This window comes from Lepus europaeus, chromosome 7 (genome assembly GCF_033115175.1).
Source record: "Lepus europaeus isolate LE1 chromosome 7, mLepTim1.pri, whole genome shotgun sequence".
Taxonomy (NCBI): Eukaryota; Metazoa; Chordata; class Mammalia; order Lagomorpha; family Leporidae; genus Lepus; species Lepus europaeus.
This window is the reverse complement of record NC_084833.1, coordinates 62,539,716-62,563,531: the sequence shown is the minus strand read 5'-3', so window position 1 is coordinate 62,563,531 and position 23,816 is coordinate 62,539,716. Positions and strand designations below refer to the sequence as shown.

At 41.1% G+C, this 23,816-nt stretch overlaps 1 protein-coding gene across 2 annotated transcripts in view; it reads left to right on the top strand.

The window, feature by feature from the left end:
• Positions 1-23,816, top strand: part of FCHSD2 (FCH and double SH3 domains 2) — a 292,425-nt gene that overhangs the window by 192,558 nt on the left and 76,051 nt on the right. For both annotated transcript variants that reach the window (XM_062196673.1, XM_062196672.1), the window contains exon 9: positions 22,932-23,054. In XM_062196673.1, the coding sequence (XP_062052657.1) occupies positions 22,932-23,054 (123 nt within the window). The remainder of the gene's footprint in view (positions 1-22,931; positions 23,055-23,816) is intronic.

Sequence of the window (23,816 nt, the reverse complement as noted above, 5' to 3'; positions counted from 1 at the left end):
CAGAGCTGGGCTGATCCAAAGCCAGAAACTTCCTGTGGGTCTCCCATGTGGGTACAGGGGCCCAAGCACTTGGTAACCTTCTGCTGCTTTCCCAGGCACATTTGCAAAGAACTGGATCAGAAGCGGAGCAGCTGAGACTCAAACCAGTACCCCTCTGGGATGCTGGCACTGCAGACAGCGGCCTAAACCACTTTATCATAGCACCGGCCTCTCAAAATTTTCTTTGTGCCAAAATAACCTTGTACTCTAAATTCTGTTTTTTTGTGAGCCTTCTGAAATATTCTCACATACAGAGAGTCATTAAGGTACTTAAAAATGATTCTCCAGGGCTGGCACTGTGACTCACTTGGCTAATCCTCCACCTGCGGCACCGGCACCCTGGGTTCTAGTCCCAGTTGGGGCGCCGGGTACTAGTCCCGGTTGCTTGTTCCTCTTCCAGTCCAGCTCTCTGCTGTGGCCCGGGAAGGCTGCGGAGGATGGCCCAAGTGCTTGGGTCCCTGCACCCACATGGGAGACCGGGAAGAAGTATCCGGCTCCTGGCTTCGGATCGGTGCAGCACTGGCCGTAGTGGCCGTTTGGGGAGTGAGCCAACGGAAGGAAGACCTTTCTCTCTCTCTCTCTCTCTCACTGTCTATAACTCTCTCTCTGTCTCTCTCTCTCTCTCACTGCCTAACTGCCTGGTAAAAAATAAAAAAATTTAAAAATTTTAAAAATGATGATTCTCCAGATAATGATACTACCTATGCTTTTTTGTTTTCTTTGGGTTTTTCTGTATTAAATATTTTTCAATGCACATGTGTTACTTCTATAATCAGAAAATTATTTTGTAAGTGTTTTTTTACTCTAGGGATTATTGCACACTGACTTTAGTTGATAGCAAAGAGGCCTGTGGACCAGCCTTTGGAAGATTTCAAAGTAAGGACTGTTTCACCGGAGTGTGCTGAGGGTGACAGTTGCCATGTGAACATTAAGACCAGCAGTAGAGTTGTGTAGTTGTTAATCTCTTACTATAATCTCCTTTTTTATTGGACTTGTTGCAATGTGGCTGAAAAGCTGATTTTCTGAGAACAAGGCCTTGTGTTCATTTGCTTTGTGCCAAGTAAACCCTGACTTTCGCTTTGGGTCTCTACAGTTTACAGTTTACATGTAACAAAAACTTCAGTTCTGCTTCCCTTGACTGTACTTGGGGCTTGACATGATTGCGGAAGAAGATAATTGAAATCTGTCTTAGAACATTGAATAATTTCAATGTTTAAACACAGAACCTAGGGTTTGCCCTATCTTTAAAGCCCTCAATTGAGGAATGAGATGAACTAGAAAACGGGCAGGCTTTAGAATTGTACGAATTGGAGTTCCAAGTTCTAATGTTATGTCTGACTAGTTTGTGTAATATTGATCAACCCATTTAATGTGGGTAAAGGTTTAAAAAACAAAGCACCTTGTACCCTCTGCATGATTATTGGGCTTTTTGTTTACATTTTTCTCTCTCTTTTCTGGAGTTTTATTGTTCTCTTAAGACTGTTTTCCCTAATGTCCCTGTGGCTGTATGAAATGTTAATACCACAGGTACACAGGTGCTATATAACTATTTTATGAGCTGTTATTTTTGTATTATTTAAGATTCTTTTGTACCACTTTCCAACTGATTTTTGACCCCTTGGGGATTGTGTCACCTCTGTTAATAATTTGTCAAGGGCCTGACAAATGCGCTTGTCAAATGTGTCACTGGGCAACTTCATTTGGTAAAAAATGATTCTGTTAAGTAACTTGCATTTAATCAAAGAACTATAAATATTAGTAAGAGGCCACATCATTGAGTTTACCTGAGGGCAGTGACTTTGGTAACTGCATGTCTCTTGCTGGGATCTGCAGTCTCTACCTGTAGCACTGTTACAAGAGATGCTGGCCCCTGTTGAGCCTGAGACAGTTAAACCAGAGTGACTCCCAACTCCACTGATGTGAGTTTCATTTTCTTTTTTTTTTTTTTTAAGATTTATTTTATTTATTTGAAAGGCAGCATTACAGAGAAAGAGGGATCTTCCTTCCACTAGTTCACTCCCCAAATGGCCTCCAGGCCTGGGGCTGGGCAAGGCCAAAGCAAGAGGTTTGTCTGGGTCTCCCAGATGGGTGCTTGGGCCATCTTCCTGCTGCTTTCTCAGGCCCATTAGCAAGGGTTGGATTGAAAGGAGCAGCTGGGGCTGGAACTGGCACTCATACAGGATAGTGGCATTGCAGGCACTGAAGCAACAATGCTGGCCCTGAGTTGCATTTTTTTAGACCAGGATCTCACCTGGGGCGTGGGGAGGGGTCATCAGGGCAGCTCTGTGACCTGCTGCACAGATTGCTCCAAAGACTTCCCACAAAGAGGAACATCTGGTGTTGCCTTATTGCACAGCTATCGTTTTAATATACAAGATATTTCCACAATACCTGTTTCCACTGATTTGCATTAAGAAGATATTGTCACATGTTGACATTTTGAACATTTTAATTTTTATCACAGAATTGTTTAGTCTAATTCCTTGTCATGCAGCAGTTAAAGTTGTCAACATAATGAATGACTTTTAAAGTCTGAATACTTACGAACTACTTTATTTTCATGTTTGCTTAGTATAGCAATTTACAGTATACTTATGTACCTTAGAACAAATATCTCAGTTGTAAAGGTGCTACTTGAATGTACAGATGTTGCAGCTAATGAACTAAGAAAAGATCAGGGCCAGCGCCGTGGCTCAACAGGCTAATCCTCCGCATAGTGGTGCTGGCACACCGGGTTCTAGTCCCGGTCGGGGCACCAGATTCTGTCCCGGTTGCCCCTCTTCCAGGCCAGCTCTCTGCTGTGGCCAGGGAGTGCAGTGTAGGATGGCCCAAGTCCTTGGGCCCTGCACCCCATGGGAGACCAGGAGAAGCACCTGGCTCCTGCCATCGGATCAGCGCGGTGCACCGGCCGCAGCGCGCCTACCGCGGCGGCCATTGGAGGATGAACCAACGGCAAAAGGAAGACCTTTCTCTCTGTCTCTCTCTCTCACTATCCACTCTGCCTGTCAAAACAAAATAAATAAATAAATAAAAAATTAAAAAAAGAAAATATCAGAATGTAATGTTTAGGTATCTTATTCATGTTGCAAATATTTGTTGAGTAAACGTTAAATGTGAGGCACCATTCCAAATTGCCTGAGATCAGTGAACAAAATAGACAGTATCTTTTCTCTTATGGAGTTTACACCTAGTGGAGAAAGACATGATGAAAATAAACATAGCAAGTAGTTGTGCTAATAATAGTTCTTCCCCCTAGTTCAGTTTTTAAATTATGAAAATTTTTAAATATACCTTTATTTTATATTCATATCTGTTTTTCATGGAGTGAAAATACTCATATCTGTTCCTTTGTTGTATCCTAAAGCATATACAAAGAAACTTCAAAATTACAATACCAATATTACCATTTTTTGTACAATCATTAAATAAAGTTTACTATTTTCTGGACTTTCTTTTCTTGTCTTTATAATGTATCCCCCGTGCATTGTATTCAATTTAGAATTTTGTTTTTTATCCTTTTAAAATTTTAATTTTTTAACATGTAAAACACTTAATCATGTATATACTCAGAAGTCAAATCTATGGTGGGCACAGAGAGTTCTCACTTCCATCTCTATTCCCTTCTCCTTATCACCCACCCCCTCATCTCATCTGTCATTCTCTTCCCTTTCTTCCCCTTTGACTAAAACTATTAATACCTAACCAAGATAATGTGAATTTCACCTCTACTGGCTTCCCATAATCCAAGGTAGAAGCCTAATGATTAGTGAAACTAAGGAAAACCAAGAAGCAGAAAGGAATTTTTTAAAATGCACTAAATTAGCCATAAACTGGATTCATTTGTATAGAATTGTCAGTCTCTAACCCAAGATTTAAGCCTTCTTGGTTATCTGTGCTCTTCCATCCCATGATCCCCATGCTGGTCTGTGCTGCCTTGGTCCATATCGGTCTCCCACTAGGCATTTCCTTTCCAGACCTTTCCATCACACGTCTTAGATTAATATTCACTAATAAACAAATTCATTATTTCCTCAATTTTTATTAATACATAAAATTTGTCAAACCTATAGAAAAATACAAAAAATAACATAAACAATATTCCTGTATCTGTCACTTAAAATTAACAGCTAGTAACAATTTTTAGTTTAGATGAAGATCTGAAAGAAATTGATGCAGTTTAAATCCCACCATTTCCCTCACCTGTTCCATTCTTTGTTTTTTTGTTCCTTCCCTCTCCAGAGGTAGCCATAATTTAAAAGCATTGGTCCTTTTTGAATTTTTTTAAAAAATCTATGTAAAAATATATCATGGACAATACACTATATTGTTTTGTGCTTTTAAGAAATGATATCAAGTGGCATTGTCTTGTTCTTATTCTGCAACTTGATATTTTTAATTAGTGCATTATGTTGTTGAAATTAATCCAAAAATATGTTACTCCTAATTTTACCTTTATATCTATAACAGTATATAAACTGTAATTGATACATACATGCTACAAAAAGACATTTGAGCTATTTCTAATATTTTACGATTAAAACAGTGCTGCTACGAACATTTCTGTACATGTTTTCACATACATATGGGTCTGTACCTAAAACTGAAGTTGCTGAGTCATACATAGAGTTTGTATATCTTCCAAATTCACTAAGTGCTACCCAAGTAATTGTGCCAAAATATGCTGTCTCCAGTGGTATAAATGTGTCTCCTCCACATCTTCCTCAATCCATGATATTTCCAGGCATTGTTGCTTTTGCCAATCTGATGAGTATAAAGTGATATTTTCTATTTTTGCTCCCCTAATTACTCATGAAGTTGAATCGGTTTCATCATTTTATGTTTCCTCTGCTGTGATTGCCTATTCATGTCCTTTCCTTATTTTTCTATTCAATGATGTTTTTCTTACTGATTTCTAGAAATTTTTTTTACATTTTGGATACTAATTCTTTGTTATACTCATCTATTATAAGTAATTTCACAGCCTGGTACTTTTTTTTCAAGATTTATTTTATTTATTTGAAAGAGTTATAGAGAGAGGTAGAGACAGAGAAAGAGGTGTTCCATCTGCTGGTTCACTCCTCAGATGGCCACAGTGGCTGGAGCTGTGCCGATCTGAAGCCAGGAGCCTAGAGCTTCCTCCAGGTTTCCCATGTGGGTGCAGGGGCCCAAGGACTTGGGCCATCTTCTACTGCTTTCCCAGGCCACAGTAGAGAGCTGGATTGGAAGAGGAGCAGGTGGGACTAGAACCGGTGCCCATAAGGGATGCCGGTGCTTCAGGCCAGGGCTTTAACCTGCTGCACCACAGTGCCAGCCCCATAGCCTGTTACTTTTAAAATTTGTATTGTGTTTTATCAACAGAAATTCTGAATTTTTTAAATAAATTTTATCATTCTTTTATTGTTGATACTTTTTGTATCTCTACCTAGAGATCTCATATGGATACTTAATTTTTTTTATTTATTTATTTGAGAGGGAGAGATAGAAAGAGAGAGAGGTCTTCCATCCACTGGTTCACTCCCCAGATGGCCTCAATGGCCGGAGTTGGGCAATCCGAAGCCAGGAGCTTCTTCCAGGTCTCCCACACAGGTTCAGGGGTCCAAACATTTGGGATATCTTCCGCTGCTTTCCCAGGCTGTAGCAGAGAGCTGGATTGGAAGAGAAACAGCGGGGACACAAACAGGCACCCATATGGGATGCCATGCTGCAGGCGAAGGCTTAGCATACTACACCACAGCGCTGGCATCTGTATACTTAAAATTTTTTAAATGTTACAAATTTTGTTTTATAAATTCAAATCTTTGGCCGGCGCCGCGGCTCAATAGGCTAATCCTCCGCCTTGCGGCGCCAGCACACCGGGTTCTAGTCCCGGTCGGGGCACCGATCCTGTCCTGGTTGCCCCTCTTCCAGGCCAGCTCTCTGCTGTGGCCAGGGAGTGCAGTGTAGGATGGCCCAAGTGCTTGGGCCCTGCACCCCATGGGAGACCAGGCGAAGCACCTGGCTCCTGCCATCGGATCAGCGCGGTGCGCCGGCAGCAGCATGCCTACCGCGGTGGCCATTGGAGGGTGAACCAACGGCAAAAAGGAAGACCTTTCTCTCTGTCTCTCTCTCTCACTGTCCACTCTGCCTGTCAAAAAAAAAAAAAATTCAAATCTTTAATCTTTTTGTAATTTATTATTAAATATGATTTAAGGTAGAGCTTCCATTTTTTTTCATTTATAGATAACCACTATTCCATTATCACTTATTGAATAGTCTAATTTAGACTAAACTCTAAAAGTAATTCTATATACTTAATAAATATATATATATATATATAAAACTAAATATTTTATAAACTAATGTATGCATCTGCTTCTGAGTTTTGTGTTCTGGTATTTTGTCTGTCCTTGCACCAGGTGTCACACTGCCTCAAAATGGTGCTGTTTCATAATGGTGCTTCATTCTTATCTTTACAATCAGCTTATTTATCCTGGTGTTTTGCTGGGATAACATGGAATTTATAGATCACTTGAATGACATATGTTATATTGACTCATGTATACACATCATTTTCATCCCAATATTTATTTTTTCTTACATCCTTTATAACTTTCTCCCTGTTGATGTGAAATATCTTTCTCTTACAGTTTTTATTGCTATTTTGTACATTATTTCCATACATTTTTTGCTTATTTGTTGATAATCCTATGAATACTACTTATTTAAGTGTATTTATCTTTTAAAAAAAATAAACAGCTCCTAGAAAATGAAAACAAAAATACCACATATTCCAGCAACTTTCCTGCTTGGTACATAGCCAGAGGAAATGAAATCAGCCTATTAGACATGTGTACTCCCATGTTTATTATAGCACTGTTCACAATAGCAAGAAAGGGAAATAAGTGTACACCAACTAATGATAAAGAAAAAATGTGGTACATACACATATTAGAATACTAGTCCACCATAAGACAGAGATTTTGAGACAATATCAGTGCAACTGGAGGTCATTATGTTAGTGAAATAAACCAGGTACAGAAAATTGAATACTGTATGATCCCATTCATATAGGGAAATCTCAAAGTTGATCACTTAGAAGTTGCAAGTAGAATAGTGATTACCAGAGGCTGGGGAGAGTAAGGGGAAGGAAACAACGGGGAAAGGTTGATTAATATGCACTGTTACAGTTAGATAGGAGAAAGATGGTCTGTTGCACAATAGGGTTAGTGATAGCATACTTTGTGTATAGATACATAATTTTTTATTTATTTGAAAGTCAGAGTTACACAGAGAGAGAAGGAGAGGCAGAGAGAGAGCAGGGTCTTCCATCTGCTGGTTCACTCTCCAAGTGGCCGCAACGGCCGCAGCTGCGCCAATCCAAAGCCAGGAGCCAAGAGCTTCTTCCAGGTCTCAAACATGGATGCAGGGGCTCAAGCACTTGGGCCATCCTGTACTGCTATCCAGGCCATAAGAGAGCTGTATTGGAAATGGAGCAGCCGGGTCTCGAACTGGTGCCCATATGGGATGCCAGCACTGGAGACGGCAGCTTTACCTGCTATGCCACAGTGCCGGCCCCATAGATACATATTCTTTAAAGGGCTAGAAGAGAATGTTTCACCATAAAGAGATGATAAATATTTCAAATGTTTACCCTGATTTGAACATTACACAATGTATACATGTATTGACATTAGCTGATACATAAACATTGTACATAAGAATTGTTAAAAATACACATTTAGGGGCTGGCATTGTGGTGTAACCACTTAAGTCTCCACCGGCAATGCCAGCATCCCATATGGGCTCTAATTCGAGTTCCAACTGATCTACTTCGTATCCAGATCCCTGCTAATACACCTGGGAAAGCAGAGGAAGATGGCCTAAGTGCTTGGACTCCTGTACCCATGTGGGAGACCCAGAAGAAGCTCCTGGCTCCTGGCTTCAGCCTGGCCTAGCCCTGGCCATTGTAGCCATTTGGGGGAGTGAACCAGTGGATGGAAGACCTCTCTCTCTCTCTCTCTGTCTCTCCCCACCCCCCTGTGACTCTGCCTTTCAAATAAGTAAAATAAATCTTTTTTAAAAAACACGTTTAAAACCTCTAAAACTAGTTTTATCTTTTAAGAATTATTTATTTATTTAAAAGAGTTGCAGAAAGAGAGGGAGAGACAGAAATTTTCTGTGTGCTGATTCACTTTACAAAAGGCTGCAGTGGCCAGGGCTGGTCCAGGCCAAAACTAGGAGCCAAGAGCTCCATCCCGGTCTCCCACATGGAGAACAGGGAGCCAAGCACCTGGGCCATTCTTTGCTGCTTTCCCAGGCACGTTAGCAGGCAGCTAGAGTGGAAGTGGAACAGCCAGGACTTAAATATGCACTCATACAAGATATCAGCATTAACTACAACTTTACATGTTTTTAGACATGGGTTTTTTGTGTGTTGTTTTAAGATTTTATTTATGGGACTGGTGTTGTGGGCATTGAAGCTAAAGCCTCTGCCTGTGATGCTGATATCCATGTGGGCCTCCCCGGCCCACCCCCCCACCCCCACCCCCGCCAAAAATAAAAAGATTTTTTTAATTTATTTATTTGAAAGGCAGAGTGAGAGAGGCAGAGAGCTATCTTCCATTTGCTGATTTACTTCCCAAATGGCCTCAATGGCTAGAGTTTGGCAGGTCCAAAAGCCAGGAACTAGGAGCTTCTTCCAGTCTCCCATGTGGGTATAGTGACCATCTACCACTGCTTTCTTAGGCACATTAGCAGGGAGCTGGACTGGAAGTAGAGCAGCCAGGACTCAAACTGGCACATATGGGATGCCATTATCTCACCTGGTGGCAGCTTTATCAGCTATTCCAAAACACCAGCCCCAGACATTTTCAAATAAATTTTTCAGGAAATAGACATTTTAGCCTATTGGTTAAAATGCCCAGATCCTATGTTTGAGTTTATGGGTTAATTTCCTGCCTTTATCTCCTGACTCCAGTTCCTACTAATGCAGACCCTGGGAAGCAGGGATGATGGTTCAAGTAACTGAATTCCTGTCCCCTACATGGGAGAGCAGTTCCTGGCTCCCTGGTCCCTGCTTCAGTCCTGGCCCAGTTCCACTCATTGCAGGCATTTAGGGATTGTACCTGTAAATGGGATTCTCTTTCTCTCTCCGTTTCTTCCTTCCTTCCTTCCTTCCTTCCTTCCTTCCTTCCTTCCTTCCTTCCTTCCTTTCTCAAATAATTAATTGTAGGTAACCTTTCAGATCATGAGCCTACTTAATGTTTTTCTCATAGGAGTTCGTAAATGTTAGGTTTTATTCATTATCTTGACTCCCAAGTATAACAAACCAGATGGATCACTAAAAGGATACTATTAGCACTCTCAATAGAGATTTAGAAAATTAAAATTTAATGTCTAATGCTCTTAATCCAGGACACAACTAACTTTTGATTGTGATTATAAAAATTACCATGATTTTGCTGGTATTATGGGCTTTAATGTTCAGGATTATTGCTAAGGTCACAAATATAAAGTCCTCAGTTAATCTCAATTATAGTTGAATTAAGTAGACATAAAGTAGGAAAAAAAATTAAATCTGGACATTAACTATAACAGTATGAATGAATTTGTGGCTTGTAGCTCTTTTTTTCTATAAGATTTAAGACAACTTTATGTAACAGTAATTGAATTTGTGTTGGTGGGCCCACAATGTATAAAGATATAATATCCAACAATGATGACAGAAAGACCAAAGGAAAGAGGAAATGACAGAACTATTTAGGAGCAAAGCTTTTGTATACTACTAAAGCTAAGTTAATATTAATTCAAACTGGATCAAAAGTGAAGTACCTAGGCTCAAGCAAGGCACTCTGATATGGTCTGTAGGCGTCTCAAGCAGGGATTTAAGCCATTGCACCAAAGGCTCACCCCAATCTATCTTTTAATTGGTGCATTTAGGCTGTGATATTCAAAATGATTATTGAAACAGATTGATATCCACATTATTTGATAATATCTTCTCTTGGTTACTTATGCATTAGATTTAAATGGGTTAAGCATTCACGTCTTGAATGGGCATTGGCACAGCAGACTAAGCTGCTACTTAGGATGTCCATATCCTCTATCAGAGTACTTGGGTTTAAGTCTCATCTTCATCGCCTATCCAGTTTCCTGCTAATGCACCCCTGAAAGGCAACAGATGATGGTTCAAGTACTTAGGATACTTCCACCCACATGGGAGACCTGGTTGGAGTTCCTGGCTCCTGACTTTAGTCTGACCTTGCCTGGCTGAGGTGGCCATTTGAAGGATGAACCAGCAGATGGGAAATCTGTCTGTCTCACTGTCTCTCTCTGCCTTTCAAATGAAATGAAAACTAATTAAAGATGCATTTTCTTGTCAAAAGAAAAATATTAATGCTTTACACATAGGCTGACTGCCTTCCTGAAAGATAATATCAATTTACACTTCATTTTAATTTTTTTTTTTTTTTTTTGGCAGGCAGAGTAGACAGTGAGAGAGAGAGACAGAGAGAAAGATCTTCCTTTTTCCATTGGTTCACCCTCCAATAGCCACTGCAGCTGGCACACCGCGCTGATCCGAAGCCAGGAGCCAGGTGCTTCTCCTGGTCTCCCATGTGGGTACAGGGCCCAAGAACTTGGGCCATCCTCCACTGCACTCCCGGGCCACAGCAGAGAGCTGAACAGGAAGAGGAGCGACCGGGACAGAATCCGGCACCCCGACCAGGACTAGAACCCGGTGTGCCGGCGCTGCAGGCGGAAGATTAGCCTAGTGAGCCGCAGTGCCGGCTAATTTTTAAGAAATTGACTTGGGTGGCCGGCGCCGTGGCTCACTTGGTTAATCCTCCACCTGCGGTGCCGGCATCCCATATGGGCGCCAGGTTCTAGTCATAGTTTCTCCTCTTCCAGTCCAGCTCTCTGCTGTGGCCCGGAAAGGCAGTGGAGGATGGCCCAAGTCCTTGGGTGCTTGCGCCTGCGTAGAAGACCGGGAGAAAGCACCTGGCTCCTGGCTTTGGATCAGTGCAGCGCCGGCCATGGCTGCCATTTGGGGGGTGAACCAACGGAAGGAAGACCTTTCTCTCTGTTTCTCTCTTTCTCTCACTGTCTATAACTCTACCTGTCAAATAAATTTAAAAAAAAAAAATTTGATTTGGAGACAGAGAGACAGAGTCAGAGGGAACTCTGTTCAGTGGTTAACTCCCCCAGATGCCTGCAGTGACTTGGCTGGGCCTGGCTGAAGCTGGAAGCTGAGAACTCAATCCTGGTCTCCCAGATGGGTGGCAGGGACCTAATCACTTGAGCCATCACCTGCTGCCTCCCAAGATGCACATTAGCAGGAGGCTAGAATTGGAGATAAGAGCTGGTACTGGAACCAGGCACTGCATTTTGGGATGTGAACATTCCAACTGGTGTCTTCACTAGGCCAAGCACCAGCCCCCAGTTTATACTTTGAAAGCAGTGTGTGAGTTTAACTACACCTACCTTTTGAACCCTTATCAAGAACTGCTTTATTGTTTAGTAAATGAATGCATATGAACAACAGATAACTGTGGATGTCTGTGGAATATTTTTAATATTCTTAATGTTGGATAACTGGAATATTCTTAATGTTTGTAATTTTTATTTGAATGTTTTCATTTTGTGCTTTAATATTATTTTGTAACAGCATTTTAGAAACAAACTTTTCCTTTTCTGTTTTCTGTTTCTCTTTTTTTAAAATTATTTTTCATTTATTTGAAAGGTAGAGAGAACAGAGAATATCCATTTGTTGGTTCACTCTAAAAATGCCTGAAATGATTGGGGCTGGGGCTGGGCCAAGGCCAAAGCCAGAAGATGTAACACATTCCAGGTCTTGCACATGGATGGCAAACGCTCAGTCACTTGAGTCATCATTGCTGCATTCCAGAGTCTGCATTAGCAGAAGGCTGCAGTCAGTAGCTGCAGTTGGGAAGTGAACCCAGGCACTCTGAAGTGGAACACAGGTGTCTTAACCACTCAGTTGTGTGCCTGTTTCAACAAGTATATTTCTGATCAAATTTGTGCACAGCAGCTGAAATATTAACATGCTTAATGAAAGACCTTTCAGTATAAAAAATGTGTTGCATTTGTGATAAGCATGCCATACACGGACACAAAGCCATGTTTAAATAAGGTTGTGCGACTCTTGGTTGTTGGAATCTTGATAATGATGAGTTTAAAAGACCAAGAATGATGGCAAAGTTGATTTGTACTTAGGGCTAGAATTTATTTGTTCCACTTCTATGAAATTACGGCCAAGATCATCTATGTTTGCCCATAAATGCCTTTTCAATTGCAGTTTGCTTGTACTTTTCTACACAGAGGCTGTCGCTGTCTCGCAGTACCCTAGGGGCTCTAAGCAGAGGGAGCTGTGTAATCAGAACACAGTGTTCTCTGAACATCTCCCTGGGACTTTATTGCCTCCTATAGATGGCCACTTGCCATCTTCACAGATTTCCTATAAGGCAGGAAATTTTCTCTGAGATGTTAAACTCTAACTTAGAAACTGAGCATTTTTTTTTTTACCAGTTTAAGCAGCTTTTAACATCTGAATAAAGCTCTATTACTCTTTAAAGAAAATTGTTATAGTTTTAGATATCATTAAACCTTGGAATAAGGAAGTTGAAACTTAATATTTATTTTATAATTGTAAATACAGTCCTTAGAAAAGTATTTGAAGCATAATCTGTTATAGCCACAATCTTACTAAGGAGGCGGGAAATGCTTTGTTGTAATTTTGGCAGGGGGAGGAATTACTGTCATTGCTGCTGAAGAATGGATCCTTTCTTTCTTGACCTTCCTTCCTTCCTTCCTTCCTGAATGTCTACAGCTCATGTTTTTTCTGTGATTCAAATACTGCTGAGCATAGCAGAAATTTTTGCTGGAATTGACTTCAAAATGGACATGTGAATGTTTACAATAAGGAAAGCCAAATTCTTTTTTTGTAGACTCTGTACTTGAAAGATTTGATATTCTGAATAGCTGTGTGGCCACAAAAAAATACTTTGGCTGCTGCATTAAAATTTGAAATTATTCTATGTTAAGTGTTTAGTAGCTAGAGGCTACTTTTATTTTAGTATGAAGGCAAAGGAGGTATCTGTGACACTATCCTAACTATATATTTTTAGAAAATATTTATAATCTTAAATCTGACTTAGAGTGTAGCTGAAAGACCATTTAATATCCTGCTGAATTGATTTATTAGGAATAAAAAATAATCAAAAGTGTAAATTATTCTTAGGTTGTCTTTTGTTGCTATTAGTCTCAGTGTTTCAAAACTGAACCATTCCTTTCTGTTAAAAAAAATGTGACTATAATTCTGAAATACTTTCAATACAGGTTCCTTCCCTGTTGTTTTGGTAGAATATGAGTAAAAGAATAAAGAGAGTTGACCCCTTCCTGGTAGACCTCTAGAGAATCCCCACTACCTGTTAGGAAATGGCTACACTTCTCCATCTGGCAAGATGCTGTTATCTGCTGGCCTCTCTTCCAGCCAGGAAGGGGACACTGCACAAGTCCTGACTTGTGACTATAAGCACATCTGCACACCAGTAGAGAAAAGAGAGTAGAGGGCGGATGGCACTGAGTTTGGTTCTTCCCAAGCCTGCTACTATGAAGAGTCTTAACCAACTGTCCCAGACCCTTCTTATCTCAATCTTTGAGACCTGTTCAGTTCTCTGAGTCGTGCTGGTTTAATGACCTCGTCTAACAGTCTCAGTTGGGCTGATGTCTAAATTCCAGTACAAATCTTAAAATCCAAAGTCCTCTGTCATCTAAATTTACCTTACTTCTCCAGTTTTATCTTCAACACTCTTCATTATTTTAATTCAGTCAACTACATTCTGCCATTGAAGGTGCTAGGAATCTTGTTTCTCTACCCAGAAAATCAAAGCATATGTCTGCTCAAAATCAGTCAGTCAATAAAATTTAATTTAGGTTTGCAACTATTCTAAATAACAGCAACAAATCCATAACATTGATCCCTGAATGGTATTGCAAGCTCCTGTCAAGATCTATGTATAGGCATCTGACCTTGTCTATACAATTCTGTTTAACAGAATTTTATTGTATGTCTTGTGGTGTAAGATACAGGAGGAATTTTAAAAATTAAGAAAAAAAAAAAGTTGTCACTCTGAATAATTACATAGCATTTTTCACCCAAGATGACCTAATTAGGATTAGATAACTCCCTCACACTCTACTATGGAATTTTTTTATTTTTATGTATTTATATATTTATTTATTTTGGTGCTTTTCTTATCCAACTGAGGCCTGCTTTTGCAGCTCGCACCCTTCTGGTTCATTTCCATAATCATTTGTTACGGACCTTCTGTTTTTAGGAGAAGACACAGGGGCAAAAAGAAGTGCTGCCAGCTCTCTAGGAGCTGATAGTCTGTGGGGGCAATCAGACACATATATAAATGGTGGTAAGTCGTATATAACTGTGATAAGGAGTGTTATGGAAGAGTTTATAAAAAAGCATTTCAAACTCTTCTCTGTGGTTTCCAGGATCTGATTCACTTTGGGGAGACTACTTCCAGTCATAATCCAAGTCCCCTTCTAATCACAAGCTGTGCTGAGACAATACTACCCAGAATTGTTTTGAACCTCATCTGTAGATATCATCATTTCAAACAATTGCAGTTAAGACTGGAGGCCAGAGCCAATCACAGAGTTATCATCTGCTTCCTGTGCTTTGGACTTTTTCTTTTTAAAAGATTTATTTATTTATTTGAAAGGCAGAGTTACAGAGAGGCCAAGGCCTCTTTTTGGTTCACCCCCAAAATGGCCACAATGGCTGGAGCTGGGGCGATCTGAAGCCAGAAGCCTAGAGCTTATTCCAGGTCTCCCACGTTGAGTGCGGTGGCCCAAGGACTTGGATAATTTTCCACTGCTTTCCCAGGCACAGCAGGAAGGAGCTGCATCAGAAGTGGAACATCTGGGACTCAGATTGGTGCCTATATGGGATTGTGGCATCACAGGCAGCAACCTTACCCTCTATGCCGGCCCCCTTTGAATTGAATTTTAACTATTCTCATTTTCATGCCTCTTAAACTATCCACACTAGTAATAGACCAGACTTCCAACTGTCTTTAAAAAAATAAAGATTTATTTATTTGAAATACAGAGTGACAAAGAGAGAGGGAGATCGTCTATCCACTGATTCACTCCCCAAATGGCCGGGGCTTGGCCAGGAGCCAAGAGCCTGGAACTCCATCAGGGTGGTTGTCAGGGGCCCAAGGACGTGGGCCTTATTCTGCTGACTTCCCAGATGGATTAGCAGGGATCTAAGACTCAAACTGCACTTGGATGGGATACTAGCATCACAAGCAGCACCTTAACTTGGCTGTGCCGCGGGCCTCCAGTTAGCTTTTTTTCACCATAAAAACTGGTACATATGCAAATTAATTATTGCCACAAACTTGGAAAGTTGATCTTCAAAATTCAGGGAATTCTGGTTGTGAAATGTTGTAAAATTTTTCTTTGAAGCGAATCTCAGCTGTATGAAGCTTATAATCACTTGAGCCATCTTCCACCTAATGTAGTTTCATTGTGCTTTACTTGGATTGCTAAAGAAGCCTTTACCCCATTTAGTGTATGATGATTAATGGCACATTTTCTCTGGCCTGGAATGTGTTGGTTATAGTATGCCTTTTAGCTAACTAATTCAGTGCGTATCTGTTGGTAATAAACTCTAGAGTAAATCATTCATTGGTTTGTTCTGTAGTTTTGAGTGTATTCTATCTGCCAGGCATTGTGTTTAATTAAAAGTCAATCTATGACTTGCAATAATACCCATACAACACACAAAAGAAGAATGTGGGAGCACAAAGAGGAACTAATTGGGTCAGTAAAGTGGTAAGATGTTAGTTGCCTGTGTTAGCCATCATTATTAGTATTTGAGTGGGAGAAAAAGGGAGGAACATGTGCTGGGCCAAGAAAATAACTTAATCAGAACCATGAAGGTGGATGTAATTTTCTAGGTTAAATGTAGAGTGCAGTGCAGAGAGTTGTGATGAGCAGTGGTGCTAATGAAAGGTAGATTGGAACTAGATTATAAAGGATCTTAAATGCAAGCTAGAGAATTCCTACTCTTCATCCTACAATCTGGTATCACTGAACAACAGGACTGTATCCTGAAGATGTATGCTGAGGCAATTTTGTCACTGCCAGCATCATTGAGTGCATTTGCACAAATTTAAATGGGGTGGTCAGGTACTTGATGTGGCCTCTTGGTGTAGGCAAGAGTCTTGGTAAACATGAGATGGATGAGGCTGCTGCCAGGGTAGCCTAACATACTGTTTTGTAGTCAGCTTTTTTATATATAAGTAGAAGGAGCACACTCTAAAATAATAGTTGAAAGTATAGTATGGTAAATACATAAACCGTAGCATAGTTGATTATTATCATTATCAGCTACTATGTACTATACTTAATTGTATGGGCTGTATTTTAATATGACTGGCAACGCAGTAAGTTTGCTTACACAAGCATCAGCAGATATCTAACACGCTATGCTACAGTGTTACATGGCTACAGTTCACTAGGCAGTTCGAGTTTTTCAGCTCCATTGTAATCTTAAGGGTATATGCATTTTGGAGCATAGCTATATACTATAGCAAGAGATTTCTTCTTGAATTTCTTTATAAGGTGTTTAGAATTTTTTAAATGGGGTATAGCAAGCTTAGTGAATGTATAATTCCTGATTTGTAACTACTTTGATCCAAATCAATAGTGGAATTCCTCTAGTGGGAAATATTATCTTCATTCAGAAGTAATATTGATTATGGTATGATCAAAGCCAGAAGCAACAAAAGAACTTTGGATTCTGTTTTTAAACTGCCCTCACATCACTCATGCCATGCGGCTAGCACAGGCACAGTGAGTACTCAAGTTTATTTTACAGTGAGATCATAGAAACTCTGTGGGTCTTTGGTCTACTTTAAAATGCCTGCCTTACTTTTTTGAGCTCATGAGGCCTATATTTTCATTTGCTGTATTTAAATACTCTTGATGCTTCAGTGGTTTCTTCCAAAAACAAGGTTATAACCATCTACTAATAGCATTTCTTAGTGTAATACTTTGTATGAGAATAATTTATATATTTCATTTTTTAAGCAAGTTTATGAAAACAATGTCCCAAGGTAGAAATTTCTCTTCATACTTAACCCATCCTTCTGGTGATGTTACATAATTACATGGCCATATGTTAAGGGTTTACACTGTCTGTAGGTAAAGTGCTCGATGGTGCCATCTAGAGGTGTAAACACTGTGGAAGGCGCAGTTTTATTACTCAGGGCTTTGGGGAAAGAATTTGTGTGGACTTTTCTTAAAGATTTATTTATTTGGCATAGTAACAGAGAGAGAGACACAAGAAGAGACAGAGAGAAAGAAAGATCTTCCATCCACTGGTTCACTCCACAAGTGACTGCAACAGCCAGGGCTAGTCCAGGCTGAAGCCAAGAGGTAGGAATTCCGTCCTTGAGCCATCTTCCATTTGCTTTCCTGGGGGCACATTAACAGGGAGCTAGATTAGAAGCAGAGCAGCCAGGACTCAAACCAGCATTCCGATATGAGATGTTGTCATCACAAGTGGCAGTATTACCTGTTGTGCCACAATGCTGGGCCCCTGAATTTGTGTATATTTTAAAAAACAAGTTTAGGGACCGACGCTGTGGCACAATGGGTTAATCCTCCACCTGCCATGCTGGCATCTCTCCCTCTTTCTATAATCCTGACTTTCAAATAAATAAGTCTTTAAAAAAGGGGGAGGGGAATGGGGGTCAGCGCTGTGGCATACCAGGTAAAGCTGCTGCCTGCAGTGCTGGCATCCAATATGGGTGCCGGTTGGAGACCCGGCTGCTCCACTTCTGATCCAGCTCTCTGCTATGGCCTGGGAAAGCAGTGGAAGATGGCTCAAGTCTTTGGGCCCCTGCACCCATGTGGGAAACCTGGAAGAAGCTCCTGGCACCTGGCTTTGGATTGGCTCAGCTTTGGCTGTTACAGCCATTTGGGGAGTGAACCAGCAGATGAAAGACCTCTCTCTATGTCTCTCCTTCTCACTGTCTGTAACTCTACCTCTCAAATAAATAAATAAAATCTTAATTAAAAAAAGTTTCAGCTGGTACCACGGCTCAATAGGCTAATCCTCCGCCTGCGGCACTGGCACACTGGGTTCTAGTCCTGGTCGGGGTGCCAGATTCTGTCCTGGTTGCCCCTCTTCCAGGCAAGCTCTCTGCTGTGGCCTGGGAGCGCAGTGGAGGATGGCCCAAGTTCTTGGACCCTGCACCCTATGGGAGACCAGGAGAAGCACCTGGCTCCTGCCTTCGGATCAGTGCGGTGCGCCGGCCACAGCATGCCGGCCACAGCGGCCATTGCGGGATGAACCAACGGCAAAGGAAGACCCTTCTTTCTGTCTCTCTCTCTCACTGTCCACTCTGCCTGTCAAAAAAAAAAAAAGTTTCATTTTTAGTGAGTGAACCAATGGAGGGAAGATCTCTTTGAACTTTTCTTTGTCTCTCTCCTTCAAATAAATAAATCTTTTAAAAAAAATTTATAGTAAAAATGTAATGGAATAGCCAAACATAAGACACAAACAAATTTAATTTAAGACCTCCATTGAGGGAATGGTTAAGACACCCACCTCCCATACTGGAGAGACTATGTTCAATTCCTGGCTCTGGCTTCTGCCTCCAGCTTCCTGTGGACGTATCCCAGAGAGGCAGTGATGCTAGCTCAGATAATCGATTCCTGACACCCATGGAGGAGACCTGGACTGTGCTCCCAGTGTCAGCCTAGCCCAATCTTGGCTTTTTTGTATGTGTTTGGGAGTGAACCAGTGGATTGAAGCTCTCTCTGTCTCTTTCTGCCTCTCAAAAAATAAAATTTATAAACTCTCTTTTGAGGACTCTCAGATATAACAACAACACATAAGCAACAAAATAAAAAAGGCTAAATTAGACTGCATCAAAATTTAAAAGTTTTGTTCATCAAAAGATCACTAGCAAGATACTGAAGACAGCCCACAAAATACCAAGAATTATTGCAAGTCATGTATCTTGAGTCAGGTAATCATAATATACAAAGAATTCTCACAACTCAACAATATAATTAAGAAGTGGGTCAAGGACTTGAATAAACATTTCTTCGAAGAAGATATACAAATGACCAAGAAGCACTTAAGAGGTATAACATCATTAGCCATCAGGAAAAATGCACAGGAAAGCCACAGTGAGCTACCATTTCCCATCCACTAGAATAGCTTTCATAATTTAAATAACAAAACAAACACACATACACACACACCAAAAAAAAAAAAAACACAGAAAAAAACAAGTATTGGTGAGCTTGTGGAGAAATTACAACCATCATGTATTGTTGGTGGGGACATAAAATGGTACAACCACTTTGGAAAAGTTTGGCAGTCCCCAAAATAGTTAAATATAAAATTACTACATAATGCAGTGATTCCATTTCTTAGTATATTTTCAAAAAGTGGGAAAAACAAATTTCCTTCAACTGCTGAATGGATAAACAATACTTGGCATATCAGTACAGTGGAATAGTATGTAGCCATAAAAAAGAATAAAATATTGTTACATTGGTGAAGCTTGAATCACCATGCTATCATGGTGATGTCTTATCACATGCTAAGTGATAGAAGACAGACTCAAAAAGGTCATATATTCTAGAATTCAGTTCATATGAATTATCCAGGGTAGGCAAATCCACAGAGAGAGAAAGTAGATCGGTGGTTGTCAGGGAGGGGAGAATGGGAAGTGACTACTTAATGGATATGGGAGTTTGGGGGGGGGGGATGTTGCAAATGTTCTAGAATTAGGTAGTGTTGGTGGTGTTTCAGCATTGTAAATGTAATAAAAGCCACTCAATTACACACTTTAAGATTATTAAAATTCTGACTTTTACATTGGGTGAATTTTTCCAAAAATTTTTTTAAAAATCTCCCTTGATTGTCATGATTCCACAACCTCTATTATTATTACTGTAGATACATTTTCCCACAGTTGTTGATTTTATGTATATATACATATATACATATTTATATATATTCTGTTCTCATTCTTCTTATAAAGAAGACTTAAAAAAATTTTTTTTTCATTGTATTTGAAACACAGTGAGATATAGAAAAAAAAAGGTCTTTCATCTTCTGGTTCACTGTTTAAATACCTGCAACAGCTGGGCTGGGCGAGGCTGAAGCCAAGAGCCCAGGTTGTGATCTGAGTCTCCCATGGAAATGGCAAGGCCCCAAGCACTTGAGCCTAAATCTGTAGCCTCCCAAGGTGTGCATTAGCAGGAATCTGGAATCAGAAGTGGAACCTGGGCTCAAAGTGAGGCAATCCAATGTAGGACATGGGCATTCCTGCAAGTATCAGATTTTAACCTCTGCACCAAATACCACCCCTTTTCTGTTGTGGTTTTTATTAGCCTGAAATAATTGATGCATACTCTTCATCTGTACATTTTCCACAGTTTTTATTTTGGTGGCTGTGCATACTTAGTGACTATATACATCAAAGCTTAATAATTCCTCAAATGTTCTGTGGTGGAGTGTTTGGCCCAGTGGTTAGGACACTTGTGATGTTGGCCGGCATTGTGTTGTAGCAGGTTAAGCCACTGACTGGCCACTGTGTGCCTTTTCAAGTCTTGGCTGCTCCACTTCTGATCCAGCTCCCTGCTAATGCACCTGGAAAAGCAGCAGCAGATGGCCTGAGTCCTTGGCCATCCACGTGGGAGCTCCAGATGGAGTTCTAGGCTCCTGGTTTCAGCTTGGCCCAACCCTGGCTGTTGCGGCTATTTGTGGAGTGAACCAGCAGCTGGGAGATGTCTCTTTATAACTCTGCCTTTCAAATAAAAATAAATCTTACTGTGTTCTGGTTCTGGCTCCTGATTATAGCTTCCTAGTAATGCATACCCTAGGAGGCAGCCATGATGTCTCAGGTAGTTGGATCACTGCTATCCCTGTGGGAGACCTGGTAAGTTCCTAGCTCTCAGCTTAGGTCTTGGCCAGCCTGGTTTTGTGAGCATTTGGAGAGTAAACCAGAAGATAGGAGCTCTCTGCCTTTCTTTAAAAAAAAAGGAAAGAAAGAAAGATTTTATTTATTTGAGAGGTAGAGTTACAAACAGAGAGAGGGAGAGACAGAGAGAGAGAGGTCTTCTATCCGCTGCTTCTCTCCTCAAATGGCTGCAAAAGCCAGAACTGGGCAAATCCAGAGCTAGGAGCTTCTTCCAGGTCTCCCATCCAGGGACAGGGGCCCAAGCACTTGGGCCAACTTCTGTTGCTTGTCCAGGCCATGGCCGAGAGCTGAATTGAAAGAGGAGTAGCCAGGACAAAACCAGTGCCCGTACGGGATGCCAGTGCTACAGGCAGAGGCTTAGCCTACTGCGCCACAGCACCGGCCCGTCTCTCTGCCTTTCTAATGATGATGAGGATGATGTTGATAAAGACAAAAGAAATTTTAGGAAAAAAGTGTTCAGTGGTTTTCTCCTCCCGCCCCCCCCCCTTTTTTTTCTTTTCCATTTTTAAAGAGTCCTACAAATAGAAATTGTTTAAAACATTTCACAGATGCTGTATTGGTATTTCTTCCCCAGAACAAAATCTTGAAGTCACTCTCTGTTTTTAATATTAATATCTTATTTTTTTTAGAGATTTTATTAATTTGGAACACAGAGTTAGGGAGGAATACACACACAAACACACACACATATATATGTGTATATATATATATGTATATAGTGTATATATATGAGAGAGCTTCCATTCACTGGTAAACTCCCTAAATGGCAGCAGTGGCCGGGGCTGGGCCAGGCTAAAACCAGTAATCTGAATCCATCAAGGTCTCCAGCATCAGTGACAGGGGTCCAAGCACTCAGGCTGTCATCTGCTGCTTTCCCAGGTACATTAGCAGGGAGGTTGATAGGCAGTGGAGCAACCAAGACTTGAATCAGTACTCATACGGAATGCTGGTGTAACAGGCTGCAGTTTAACCCACTGTGCCACAATACCAGCCCTAATTAATATTTCAACATTGTGTTTTTTCTCTGACTGCTCTTTAGTAAGAATATAGTAATTTATGACACACCAATAGCGGACAAGGAAAAATGGATATTAGTGTTTGGGTATCTCCTCTGTTCCCAGCCTTGAGCCCAGATGCCTTCACACCTATTACTTCATGTAATTCCTACACCTCCTCCGGTAGGAAGTGACTGCAGAAGCTAATAAGCAGAAGAGTAGGCCGGCACCGTGGCTCAACAGGCTAATCCTCCGCCTTGCGGCGCCGGCACACCGGGTTCTAGTCCCGGTCGGGGCACCGATCCTGTCCCGGTTGCCCCTCTTCCAGGCCAGCTCTCTGCTGTGGCCAGGGAGTGCAGTGGAGGATGGCCCAAGTGTTTGGGCTCTGCACCCCATGGGAGACCAGGAGAAGCACCTGGCTCCTGCCATCGGAATAGCGCGGTGCGCCGGCCGCAGCGCGCTACCACGGCGGCCATTAGAGGGTGAACCAACGGCAAAGGAAGACCTTTCTCTCTGTCTCTCTCTCTCTCTCACTGTCCACTCTGCCTGTCAAAAAAATTAAAAAAAAAAAAAAAAAAAGAGTAAAGATCAGAAGCCAGACATTTAGTCTCCAGTTGTGTCTTATTTTCCTACAGCTTTACCAGTAATGAATTTTACCTTTTTTGGTTTCTGTTTATTAGGAAGATTCAACATTTTCCCAAGCGATTGTTAACTGCTTGTATTTCCTCTGGCAGTGATTTGTATCTTTTGTCTGCTTCCTACTGCTAATAGATGTTAGAGTGCACATGCCTGCCTTTTTGTGACGGAGGCATTATGTGTCAAAGATTATCATACTTTCTTGCTTTTGTTTATTCTTCTATAACAGGCTCTTGATGGAAATGTCTATGATCACCTCAAGGATTATTTAATAGCCTTCAGCCGGACTGAGTTAGAAACATGCCAAGCTGTGCAGAACACATTCCAGTTTTTATTAGAAAACTCCAACAAGGTAAGTTATTTTCACTGTGTGGTATTTAATATATGGTGTCATCCATTTTACAATCTAACTTGTTTTGCATACAAATTTACCATTGATATTAGAATGCTTTATTTTTTTAAATATTTATTTATTTATTTGAAAGGCAGAGTTACAGAGAGGGAGAGTGGTCTTCCATCTGCTGGTTCACTCCCCAAATGGCTGCAATGGTCAGAGCTGGGCCAAATCGAAGCCAGGAGCCAGAAGCTTCCTCCAGGTCTCCACGTGGGTGCAGGGGCCCAAGGACTTGGGCCATCTTCTACTGCTTTCCCAGACCATAGTAGAGAGCTGGATAGGAATTGGAGCAGCCGGGACTCAAACCGGCACCCATATTGGATGCCAGCACTGCAGGCAGTGGCTTTACCCACTACACCACAGCACCAGCCCCAGAAGAATGCTTTAAAGAACCAATTTCTCAAACAACATTCCTTCTGACTTTGGAAGATGATGTTTTCTTCTGCCATACACATTGCCTTTGAGAAGAACTGTTTAAATAGTTTGGTTTTCTTTTTCTTTTCTCTCTCTCTTTTTTTTTTTTTAAGATTATTTGAGAGGCAGAGTTACAGAGAGAGGGAAAGGCAGAGAGAAAGGTCTTCCATCCACTTGTTCACTCCCTATATGACCGCAGCAGCTGGAGTTGGGCTGATCTGAAGCCAGGAGCCAGGAACTTCTTCCAGGTCTCCCACGTGGGTGCAGGGACCTAAGCACTTGGGCCATCTTCCACTGCCTTCCTAG